This window comes from Glycine max, chromosome 20 (assembly GCF_000004515.6).
Source record: "Glycine max cultivar Williams 82 chromosome 20, Glycine_max_v4.0, whole genome shotgun sequence".
NCBI classification, from domain to species: Eukaryota; Viridiplantae; Streptophyta; class Magnoliopsida; order Fabales; family Fabaceae; genus Glycine; species Glycine max.
In genome coordinates this window covers 4188745-4201924 of record NC_038256.2, presented here as the reverse complement: position 1 = coordinate 4201924, position 13180 = coordinate 4188745, and the positions used below count along the sequence as shown (strand labels likewise).

General features: G+C 26.4%; 1 protein-coding gene across 1 annotated transcript; it reads right to left on the bottom strand.

Annotated features, from left to right (window-relative positions):
- Window positions 1–2884: 2884 nt before the first annotated feature.
- Window positions 2885–11235, bottom strand: PHO1-H10 (PHO1 family protein). The gene is made up of 13 exons (XM_003556730.5): window positions 10420–11235; window positions 6453–6810; window positions 6318–6366; window positions 6155–6226; window positions 5775–5904; window positions 5539–5659; window positions 4963–5221; window positions 4765–4869; window positions 4631–4675; window positions 4384–4533; window positions 3744–4022; window positions 3484–3620; window positions 2885–3147 (listed from the first exon to the last, which is right to left on the bottom strand). The coding sequence occupies exons 1-13, from the start codon at window positions 11003–11005 to the stop codon at window positions 3048–3050; spliced, it is 2391 nt and encodes a 796-aa protein (XP_003556778.1). The 5' UTR covers window positions 11006–11235; the 3' UTR covers window positions 2885–3047.
- Window positions 11236–13180: the final 1945 nt, after the last annotated feature.

Below are 13180 nucleotides of genomic sequence, written 5' to 3'. Positions count from 1 at the left end.
TTTAGTCTTTGATTAATTAGTCTTTTGCACAACGCGACATGCAATGCAAAACAATGGTTCATTTCCCTGTGAGAGTAAAAGAAGACCTGTAGTAGTTACTAGACATCTGACAATGTCATCATGTAATTAAAAACAATGTTTAACCCCAATTTAGTTACTTGATTCCTTTGTTACTATTGTTGAAAATATCTTTCATCATATTAGATGAGTGTCTCTTTTATTTATAGTAATATATTTTAACCAATTAGATGAAATTTGTTTGAAGGAGTATGTCAAATTATGTTGCTAATTATAACAATAACATTATTATTATTATTATTATTATTATTATTATTAAGGTTAGTATCATATTATAAATAGATTCTTTTGAATACATTTTTTTATGAGTTTAATGTATATATAATGATAATGTATAAACAATTTTATATTGTTATGTAATTATAAATCAAATCATAGGTTTAATTATTTTAAGATAATTATTTAAAAAATTAATAAAATTATCATACTCGATAAGTTTAATGCATATGAATTTATAAAAAATTATATATAACTTTTTTCCTTTTTTATTAGTTAAATTTAATGAAGATTATAAAATTATATAACAGATTATTGTTTATACATTTTTTAAAAATGTATAAAAATAATAAAATAATTATTAATAATAATTATATAACTTTTTTTCTCTTTTTTATATATATATATTTTTAAACTAGTATTTTAAAAATAATAATAATAATTTGAAAACACTATTATAAATTATTAATAAGAATAAAGATCAACAAAGTCTTAAGTCTTTGTTTTCTTGTGCTTTCTAGAATCAAATATCAAAGTAGGCGTTCTTGACATGACTGTGAAAAGTAAAAATTCTTTTTCTCCTCGCTCACGCTGCAGGCAGAAAAAGTAAAATTCCAAGTGCGAGGTAGGTTAAACCGCGCCTGAATTTTCACTGCCAAAACAACAAATATTTTTTAAAGCTTATGAAAGATCTATTTTTTTTTTTTTTGACCGAATGAAAGATCTATGTTAGCATTTTAAATTTAAATTACTAAATATAGCATAGTTTAAAAATGTTTAATAGGTCTGTAGAAAAAAAAATGTTTAACAGCTGTCCATAACCGGTAATAAAAATGTCAAATATGTAGATTATGTTTGAAGAAACTAATTAAAAGGTCATAGTTGAAAATTAGTAGTTAAAGCTAAAAAGTTAACTTACTAAATTATAATATTTGATAAAGTTAGTAGTTAAAATATTTGAAAAGTATAAAATATCAGAAAAATAATAAAATTATTTATTTAAAAAATGATAATTAGGAAATTAAAAAAATATACTAACTTTTATCCTAAATATAATAAATAATTATCTAACTTATTAATAATAATAAAAATAATTAGATTAATTAATTTATCATAAAATTTTATTTTATTTCAACACTACCCATGATATTAAAATAATTTGAGTGGTAATTATTTTTAAAAGAGAATTTTTTAACAAGAGTCTCTTATTTTTATGATACCTCAATAAATATACTCACTTTCACCTAGATGTATGAGTGAAATCATTAATAGACCTTATAATAACTAGTGCTAAAAAGAAAATTTAATAATAAAGTAACTTATATTTCTTATAATTAAGATAAAAAAAAATGTTATTCTTTTATTTGTTATATATTGGACCAAAATAATATAGAAGATAAAAAATTAAAATTTAAAAATTTGATGTAAATATTTTTATCATTTCAAAAAATAATAAAAGTTATTAAAAAAATTTATTTACTGAACAATTAAATAAACTGTTAAATCAATTAAAAAACTTAAAACAAGTTGAACTGAATATAACTTTAAAATAATTGTTAGTAAAGTTTTGCCATTTCTTTTGCTAATCTATTTCAATTTATAATATATAAATTATAGACATTAAACAATGCGTTGCCCCGTTGATGTATGTTTATTTGCCATGTCAGCTTATTTCTTTCCAAAAAGTATACTACGTGAACTTCTTGAAACTATATAGAATTAAAATATCTCCAAATTTCCCTTCGATCTAAGCCTCATGTTTGTCATATTTTCACCTTTGATTTTCACATGATGATTACCTAATGCATTCTCATATTATCCCCAAATTCATTATTGAATTAGTTTCCAAATAGCACCAGCTCTATCAAAAATCATATTTAGTAAATTTTTATTTGGTAAATCAAGCATAGTATTTAATAATTTTTATTATTAAATATAAATTAATATATTAATAATTATAGCATATTAATAAATTGAGTATACTAATTACAAATTAATTTTTAATATATAACTGCATATTAAATGTATTTTTTTACTGCTCATATTAAAAGTAATTGAAAACTATTAGTTACTGTTACAAATTATAACATTAATTACCACTTATTATTAAAAATTAAAAATACCCGTTACTCAATGCATATTCTAAAATAATTATTATGTTTAATTGCGACACATTTGGCTGAGTTGATTTTTTTTAATAAAATATTTGTTATTTTAATTTATTTTATTATCATGTGATTTTGTTGTAAGTGAACTATTTTGTTATTAGACTTAGAGATTCTGTTTTCAAATATTTTTAAAATAATTTCTAAATCTTTTATCTTATAATGTACATGTACAAAGTATATTTTGAAAACTAATTTGATGTAGGTAAGTAGATATTCAGAAAAGATTATAATATCCAATTATCTCACGTGATTTATGCCATAATTTCCCTTTTTAATATAAAATGTTAATTGGTATCAATATTCTATTTTAAATGCAGGAGACATTTTTTTACTGAAAATGCAGGAGACATATGATATGTAATGATATTAATTCAATACAAATTTTAATAATTAGTTACCTTATATATGCACCCAATTAAAAATATTCCTCGAACTCAATTTCTGCATTAGTGTATAAATATTTGAAGATATTATGCAAATACATTCGCAAATCATACGATCATCCAACCAAATACTCAAGAGCACGATTAAAAGTTTGATTCACTTCATGTACAAAATTTATGTTCGAGCTTAGCTAGTATCGTATCACTCCTCTTTATCTTCGTCTTCTTCGTAATTGAAGGGTAGAGGCACTGACTTGAATGCACGGTACTTGCCAACATTAGTCAAGTGCTCATTCTCAACTCTGAAAGTTACAAATGTAGCAATTAAATTTTGGAAATTATCCTTGTTTCTACAAATGATACATGGAATACTAATTTGCAATACATAAGTTAAAGGATCTGATGTAACGACGTTTAGCTATTTTAGACACATCAGTATTGTGATTTTACTAAATTATTGTTGCGGTATTAAAGGATCTGATGTAACAACATTAGGTTATTTTAGACAGTATAAGGACCAAAAGAGTTAAAAAAAATTGCAATTGTATAAATTAAAATGAGATATTTTAAACTAAAGACAAAAAGGTAAAATTGTTATAACTATAAGAACAAAATCAAATCTTTAATTTCATGTTTACCTAAAGAAGTTCCATATGCCACGACGAATGATCTCTAGACATGCAACAATGGTAGTCAAGGCTTGTTTATGCAAGAAGCTAAACTTGAAATTCAAGACAGTCTGCAACCAGGCAAATCTCAACAACACATTAAGGACCTGCATTGTTTCAATTTGTCAACACTTTTTTTTCCAATTTTAGAAACATAGATAAACAAGATATCAATCATAATTGTAAAACATGTTAGAAAATTTCAAGCACAATTGTTCCCTCTCACATACCATGGCTATGAAATAAACACTTTTATGAGGAACTGCAAGTTTATCTCTCAACCAGCGGTTCTTGGATTCCTTTTGCAAAAGCCCCCAATCAATTACAAGGTCCCAATATGTAGATGCAACTGCTGCAAATATCGAGAAAATCCACGCCAGCACATTCCATGCCGTTGATTTGTTAAGACTATAGGCTGTCCTTAGGCAAACAGCAATAATTGTGAGGAAATATTTCAATCCGTTATATCCTTGCATGGGATCTTTCTCTTCGAACAGGCGCCTAAGACACTGCAAAATATTAAACAAAATTTTATTTAAAACATGAAATTTTTGTAATAACATTTTGAGTTCAGCACTAGGAAGCATAAATACAGATATAGCAGTCTAATGTTCCTCTTAAATAATTATATAATGAAGTATAAAATAATATTTGTGTCTAAATATTAATCTTGGACCCTTACTAATCCAGAATTCATCTGAAAGATAAATAAAATCTAATAAAAAATTGTTTCATTAAATATCAAATTTAAATAATATTTGAACAATTTAATTTTAATTTGAACATATTAATCATTTGTGTTTAATAATTTGATTGGTCTAAGAGGATATTACATTACTTTGTTGATAAAAATGGAACAAGTTTAGTCACCTGGAGGAAACGAGACCAATAAGGAATAACAGCAATTATGAATGAAAAAGTTATGAATACACTGCTTTTGTTGCAAGTGTTTTCTCTATGTTTGAAATCCCCCCAGCCGTAGTAGCAAATGTAGAACTCTAAATCTCTCAAGGCTTGCACCTGAGTACACAATAGTATCACAATGTTATATATTGGCAAAGAGCATAAAAGGGAATGATAATCCAAGGATTATTATTGTTTTAATTTGGTAACAAACCTGGCTAGTAAATTGATCTGCCAAGAAGAAATCCGGGAGTGTGACCTGAAATACACGGAAAATAACAAGTGTTAGACTATGCTATGAAATTGGGAAAATCCAAAAACAATGTGTTTGTAGGGACTTTTCTTTACCTTGTAAAGAGGGGCACATATGCAGTGAAACAAGCATATGAGGAAGAAAACCCTGCTTGAGCGATAAAAGATGTTTATAGGGCACAATAAGATAGCAATCACAACCTGCAGAATAATAATGAATGAATTCATAATGTACTTCATACTCCAGTAGTTAAAATATTTAGTGGCAAAATATTTCCAACATAAACTACTTACAAGAAGCAAGATGAGCGGAATAAGTTCAGTAAATGTTTGGTAATCTTTTGTCTGTGGATCTATCTGCATGTCTAGGTTTACAAGCACGCCGCCGAGTGCCAACACTGCTAGACCAAAACCTAGGAGAAGGACTTGATTGTAGCCTAACTCAATGCCTTGCTTAAAACCAAATATGAATGAGTGATTCACTCTGTATCGCCTCCAATAGTATATATTTGCAGCATACATCAGCAAGTGTAGAACTACAAATCCATACAGACTGCAAAAAAGAAAGTTGAACATGGTTACTAGGTACATGTTTGGATAATCCATACCTACTCTTTCTACCTGTTATTCTGAACATAGTTTTAGTTACAATAGTTTATATTGTCATTCAATCACAAACTAACATCTAGGGTCAGCTTATTGACTTTTATAATAACAACCTTTAAAGTTATATTAAACATGATTTTAAATTTGTTGATAGTGTAAATTACACTGACAGTGCATACTGATTTAGAGTCTCGTACCAAAAGCAACTAATTTGAGAAATGAATTCTTGTTAATTAGGATGAGCGATGGACTTTGGAAAATTACCTGTTAAGTGGGAACAAGGTATCCATGTACTTAGTACTCCCAGGCGTTTGCAATATGTGACGGGTACGAACGATTAGAATAAGGGCTAAGATTAGAGCTGCTGTGCATCCTGCTAAGAACCCTGAGAATATGTTGACAATGTCAACAGAATGAAGAAATGAGAATCAAAATTTGTCTTCTTTTTCACCACAAAATAAGATTTAAAACTATATATACATGAATATCTTGGTGCTTACCCGTGGAAAATGTAACTCTATGTCTTTCTCTTTTTGCTTTTGGTCTTAAGATGCTCATGGCTTTATTACGATTTGAGTTGTAGAAGTGCTTAGTGAATGTTTTTTCCACCCTATCCATGAGCTTTGTGACCTGCCATGGGAAGTGCCAAGTTGTGACTAAAAACACTGAAAACTCATAGTATTTATTGACTTTTACATTGTTATCAATCTTAAACTATTATGTCATATATAATAAGTTTATTGATTTTTCTGATAATTATCTAATATGATTTTTTATTGATTGATAATACAAAAAATTTTACATTGATGGTGAATAGAAATGAAACTCCTAAGAATAATTGATGAATCTCAATACCAGGCCTTCATTTTAGCACTCTCACCTCATCAGAGCTTCCAAGGTGGGAGTTATCCACCATTTTCATATAAGCTTTAGCTGCATCTCTTGACGTGATCTGCATCAAGAAGTACTTACTATATCAAGTGATAGCAGAGACAAAAAACTTTAAATGAGTAAAATGAAATGAAGGGTAATTGAATTTCCACCTTATCATATTTCTTCATTATCTTTGAAAATGCCAAGGTATTTAGAAAACTGTTAATTTCATGAAAATGGTCAGATAATCACATGAGAAATACAAGGTAACAAAATACATAGGCTTCTTAATTACATTACATTACCTATAACTTTTAAGAAGCCTAAGCTTGCGGTAGAATTCAATGAATGACCTTTTAAGTTGTTCCTCAACTTTGTTCAAATTTTTTCTGCTGAAATTTAATTCTGCATGGCCAGGGAAATTGAGAACACCTTTTATAGTTGAACGTGGAGTTTCATGGGTGTGGTTGAATTGCACACGATCAAGTACTTCCAAAGGAGTTGGTCTAGTACCAGTGATATTCTTTAGCTTCTGTACCTCAACTTTTGGTTTCACAGTTTGTTTTACTTGTTCTTCTTGATCATCATTAGAACCATCATCATCTGATTGTTCATGATGAGTGCTACTTTCCTCAATCACCTCCATGACCATGGAAACCTTTCCTGTAAAGAAGCATAATGCAATTTAACTCGTACACTTTTCTTACATTCAATGCACTCTAAATATAGGGTTTTTTTAGCATAGACATGTGTATCTTAAAAAGTAACAATGCTCAAGTCAAATAATATTCCCTCCTTCGTCCCATCCCATAATGATCATCAAGAAAAAAAGTTACAAAATTATTATCATTTTAACTCGGTGACGATGTAATATTAATTATTTTTTCTACTTATATATATTTCATATAATATTCATAATGGATAAAAAATGCAAAAAAAAAAATAATGAGGATAAGATTAATTATTATTCTTTTTTATTCATTTATTTATTGATTTTTTTTGGTACCGGACGATAATTATAATAGAACGAAAGAGTATTATGATAGGTAATTATCTTTTCAAATACTACCTATGATTTTTTATATAAGAAATAAAAGAGAATATTTTTTAGATCTTAATTATAAGAAAAATATATAAGATCAATTTTATGTATATTAATTACTAGTTAATTTACACTTATATAATTTATTTAACAAGAATAGATAGGTACTAAAAGATAAAAGCTATATAAAATAATTATGTCCTTCAATAACGATTTTATTGATAGCCTAATTTTACTTGAATTTTCAAATGATATTTATATGTATGAAGAATAAAAGTTAAGTTAACCAGTAAAATAAAAGTTAGGTTAAATTTGAAAATAGCTTGAGTACCGTTGTCAAAAGTAAGGCTAGCTAAATGAATGCCTTTGTGAAAAGTAAGAATATTATATGATATTAAATTGATGAAGAAAGTCAAATAAACTAATGGCTTTCATTTCAGCAAAAAAAAAAATATTTCAGGCTCATTACTAATAATTAAATAATAAAAAGATCAAGTTCAACGAAATTAGGAGACATTAACAAATGTTGATGAAATGATACGGAGTCTTGCAGAAAAATGAAACTATTTTAATAATTAATAGACAAAGAAAAGAAAGCAAAAGAGGAGGAAGAATATTAAATTTTTTCTAAAGTAACTGCTTATATATATTGAAAAATACTCTTAATTAAGTAATGCGCCAAGTTTATGAGGATAAAAGTTTAAAAGTAATTACATTGTAAGTAACGGCAAAACAAGGAATACATATGAAAAGGAATATGATAAAACTTAAAATATAAAAAAGGAAGAAAGATTCAATCAAAATACGATATCATGAACAAATTATGAATTAAATATAATTAGAATATGTTGTCCGTGTAAAAGTTTTAAATTTATATTCTCATTTAATTTATATATGATAAGATCATTAATTTTATAATATATTTACCATAAAACTCATATATAATATATATGATTTTTAATTAAATAATAATGTAAAAAAAACTCTATAGTGTATAAAAAATAATTCTTATTAATATGGAAATTAAAGTGTGATATAGAAAATAAAAGAAAAAATCACTCTTAAAGAGTGTATGTATCTTGAGAAGGAAGTTAAAGATTAAAAGAAGAAAGATAAAAAAAAATATAAATATAAAGTAATAGTAATAAGAAAGGAAAAGGAAAATTACAAAAAATATGACGTATGAATTTTGGCATAAAGAATTAAAGTCATATAAAATATATTTAACGAATATTAAAAATATATGCAATGTATTTTTATTATTGAATTAATGCTTATAAAGTTTAAAAATACTTTTAAACGTTATTACAAAGAAATAAAATCAAACCAAGCATTATTATTATTATATGTTAATTACGAGAGCCCTGATTATTCTTCACAAGATTTAAAAATATTTAGATTGATATATTTTGCATATTAGATACAAAACTTTTAATGAAATATTTAAAATCACTTTGACTATAAAGTTTTCTTCAAATAAATTAAGTAAACTATTTACTCATATATTAAATATTTTAATCTATCAAAAAAATTACAATCATTGATATCGATGTATGATTTAAACAACATCTTCAACAATCTGGCTGGTAATTACTGTTTCTACTTTCTACAAAGTTAAGCGAATGAGCGAACCAACCGCATTAACACGTAACAGCAGCGTATTTTAATAAAATCGCAACAACATAAAGCTTTGACCAATGAATTTATTAGACTTCACATTCACTCTTTTATTTTTATTAGACTTCACATTCACTCTTTTCACACGTAATTGAGCTCAATGAATTTAATTACAATGAATTCATACATTAAATGGTTTTTGTACTCTCGTTTAATTACTAATTACATATAATGAAATTCTTAATTTTTATATTATTTTTAAAATTCATATTTATGATATTTTTAATCGATCAATAGTGTAAACATGTTTTATATTACGTTGATCAAAATTAACTTATTAAAATTATTAATTTTTGTAATAATTACACTAACACGATTTCTAATTAAATTATAATAAAAAAGTTAGTTATAAAGCATCTAATAAACAAATATGAACTAATTATTTCATAATCTCAAGCTATTAATTTTGGTGTTTTGTTTGGATAAATTTTTCATGAATATTTATCAGAGAATAAGATAAAAAGAAAAATTAATTTATATTTTTATAAGTTAAAATTTAACTTACATAATCTAAAAAAAAATTCTCACTTTAGTATCTTTTAAAAATTTAAAATAATTTTAGCTCAATGAAAAAGTTTAATTTTTTTGGTGGAGAAGTTTGCCAACACTTGACCATTGACCAGGGGCAAATACAGGTTAAACACTATGGGAGTAATTGTTCTCACAATTTTTTTTACTTATATATTTTGATAAAAAAAAACACTTGCCTAACAAAAACAAGTGGTGTCCCATAGAATATTTTTTTAGATGAATGTGAGAAGTTATAATTAGGAGATAAATGAGAGAATAAATTAATAATAATTTATTATTTTATCCTTCTAATTTTATCGTTTGTCTCTTATAATACTAAATACATACTTTAAGTCAGTGATACAAACACACTTTAATTGATCAATTGTAATTTTTAAAAACTGATATAAGTAATTTGGATTCTTTTCATCATAAATTATGTATTTAAAAAAATATATCCATATTTATAAGACATAATTGACTAGTTAGATTATGTTTATTAAAAAAATATTTAAAAATTAACATTAAATTTATTAATAATTTTTTTAAAATTTGTCCTAGCATTAATGGATTGCATATTTATATTCGTTCATATTCATAGGAGGGATAAAGTGACAATTCATAGTAACATTTAATTATAGATCAAAATAAATAAGGATATTTTTTTTAAAAAAATAATTAATGTACAAGAGAAAGATGAAATAGAATCTTATAATAAGAGATAAAAAACATTATTGATTATGTCTTAATTTTTCTTTTGTAGAAAGATAATATATTATTTCCTTGTCCTATTAAACAAAATTTATTGAACCGCCCCACAGAAGACTAAGCATGGATTAAGTTAATGGCAAGGGTATGTTTGGATAAACTTATTTAAAAACAGTTCTAAGATAAAAAAAAATAAGATAAGTTTTTTCATAAGTTAAAATAAATTCTCTGTTAGTTAATTTATAAAAAATTATGATATGAGAAAATATTTACAAATTAACTAATGACTAATTAATGAAAATTTCATTTCGTAAGCAAGTTGAAGAAAGGTTTACTGTTCAATTTGGCTCCTCTGGGTGTGGAAGCTGCCAACACAGCAGATGAAGAAGCAACATCAGAAGCAAGACGAGTCATCTCAACAGATCGATCAAAGGACCCAGTTGGGTTCTCAACTTTGATCCTGAAAGCTATCAAAGCATCCATTTGCTTGTTGAGGATTGCAGCTTCCTTCAACACTTCCTCCACTTTTGATCTATAAAACTTGCCCACTTTGTTGAACTCATCATCGAGCCTCTTGAAATACACCAACTCGTATTCTCCACCTTCTTCTGAAGTCATACGGAACGTAGTTTCGTACTTCTCAGAACCATCATGGTTGTTCACTGAGTGCACCATAATGGGTTGGCTCTCTATGTCTTGTTCTGAGGGAGTAAGTTGTTGGTAGTGTCTTTGTTGTGTGAGGCCACTGAAGGCTCTGTATAGTGTTAGCTTTCTCCTTAGACCACTTGGGGTGGGAGAAGGCTTGTTCCTAAGTTTGAAGCGTTGGATTTCTTTCAAAAGGGTTTTCAGAAGATTGTAATCCATGTATGCTTCTTGCCATTCTGGCACCATTTGGGAGGTGTATTCTTTCCCAAACTTCATTTTTTGTGGCCTTTAAATATGTTGGTTGCACCAAAGATATGTATAGGCCTAAAGGGTAATGCATGCAATTAGAAACTATTTTGATAAAATGAAGAGAGGTGGTGAAAAGGGAAAATAATTATGGATAGTGAAAGAGAATGAAATGAGAGATATATATAGTCCTAAAGGGTAATACAATTAGAAACTTTTTTCATTTTTTGACAAAACGAAGGTTCATATTACTGTGGTTTGATAGTTGGTGCGGTAGTTAGGCCTGGAAGACAATTTAGCGTCGTATGTTTAAGTAATTTGAAAATTAGAATATAGAAAAGACAAAGGGTAGACAATAGACACCACGTTACCCTGACCTTTAGGGACCAAAACAGAAAGTTAGAAAAATAGTGACACAAAACAAAGAATTTGTTTTGATTTTCTGGAAAGAAGGGGTTTGTGGAAAAAGAATAGAAGACTACTTTTTGATTAGGTCTTTCGTTGGAAAGCTTTCTCTCACTCTCAAGAAGACATTATTGAAAAATAATGTCTACACGTCATTTTGTACGTTACGTTAGTTTATTTTTAAAAAAATAAAAAAAATAATCGTCTGAGTGATTGGACAACACCCCCACCATGTTAAAAAAATAAAATAAAGGAGTCTTCTAATAAAACCAATAATGGTTGACGTTGACAAGCACTCAGACTGTGATATAAGGATGCAAAATAAGATTTGTTGACGGTGAGTAATGGAAGATGGACAGTGTGAAACTTTGAACTATATAAGGTAGTTGTTAACTTCCTGTTGGCTTATTCTGTTGGACAGTGCGAAATATCAAAGTTTGAACACGTGAAATGAAGAGTCATCATAATTTTAAATAATTTTATAAATAAAATTTAACATGAGTCTTTTTTTTAAAAAAATAAGTTATATTTTTTTTACCAAACTTACCAGTATTGGTTTGTTGCGTAAATAATTACAATAAAAATAATTTGGATATTAAAATAAATTTACAAAAAAGTTTACATAAATAATTCACATATTTATGAAATTTAATTATAAATTAAAAAATGTAAATTATTTAAAATAAAACATATAAAATAATATAAAATAAAATTTGAAAGTTTTATGTATTAAATATTTTTTTAATTTATAAATTTTGATTATAAATTTTTTATAATTCTTGACTAATAATACAGAAAATAATATTAACTAAATAAAACAAATTTCTTAGTTATGTATTCCTTTATCTATAAACAAAATATCATACGTTTAATTTCTATTAAGATATATTTTTTTTTCATATAAGCCTAATGTCAATTATCTATATAAACTTCACCTTATCATGAATATATCATATCAAACTCAGAGATAACTTTAGATGATCAAATAATAGGAGGAACAAAATTATTTATTTTGAAAAATAGAAAGACTAAATGTCATGATTTAAAAATAAGTTGATCAAAATTATAATTTAACCTTATTTTATCCTCCCATTCTCTAAAGTATGTACTCACATAATTGATGTACTTTAAGGGTGTTCAAAGACTAGTTCAATAAAAAAATCAAACTAAATTAGTTTTAAATTGTTTTAATCAGTTCGATTTTATATCCAAATAATCAAATTGGTTTAGAAACAAGTTCAAAATAGAACTAGTTTTAAAAAATTGACTTTACACAAAACTAATTTTAAACTAATTTTAGACTGATTTTAAGAGTTGGAGTAATTTTGAACTGATTTTCAAACAATTTTACAAATAAAAAAAATATTTAAGTGAAGATTAGTTTGGTTAGTCAATCTAGTTTTATGAAAACAATTCAGTTAATCAAATTAATTTTATAAATACAGTTCATGCCTTTTCCAATGAACTAATTCAAAAAATAACCAATTCAATTTAAGTTTCATTACAATCCGATTCAATCCAAATCAATGTTTTTGCTCACTCCTATTTTTCAACCCTTCTTACAAATTCTTCATTAGTTTGTTGTTGGGTGTTTTAGCCATCAAAGTGAAGAAAGGTGATCCCTCTCTCGCTCCGTCCTTAGCTAACATAAGAACCACTCCTAGCTGTAAATTCCATGCTGCCCTAGCCTCCTGATTGAACCAGTTTATGTACTCTCTTAAAGGCTCTTGGTCTCCATGTCTGATTTTCTTTAGATCAATCTCGGTTTTTGGTCTTGCTTGACTAGCAACGAAGGTATCA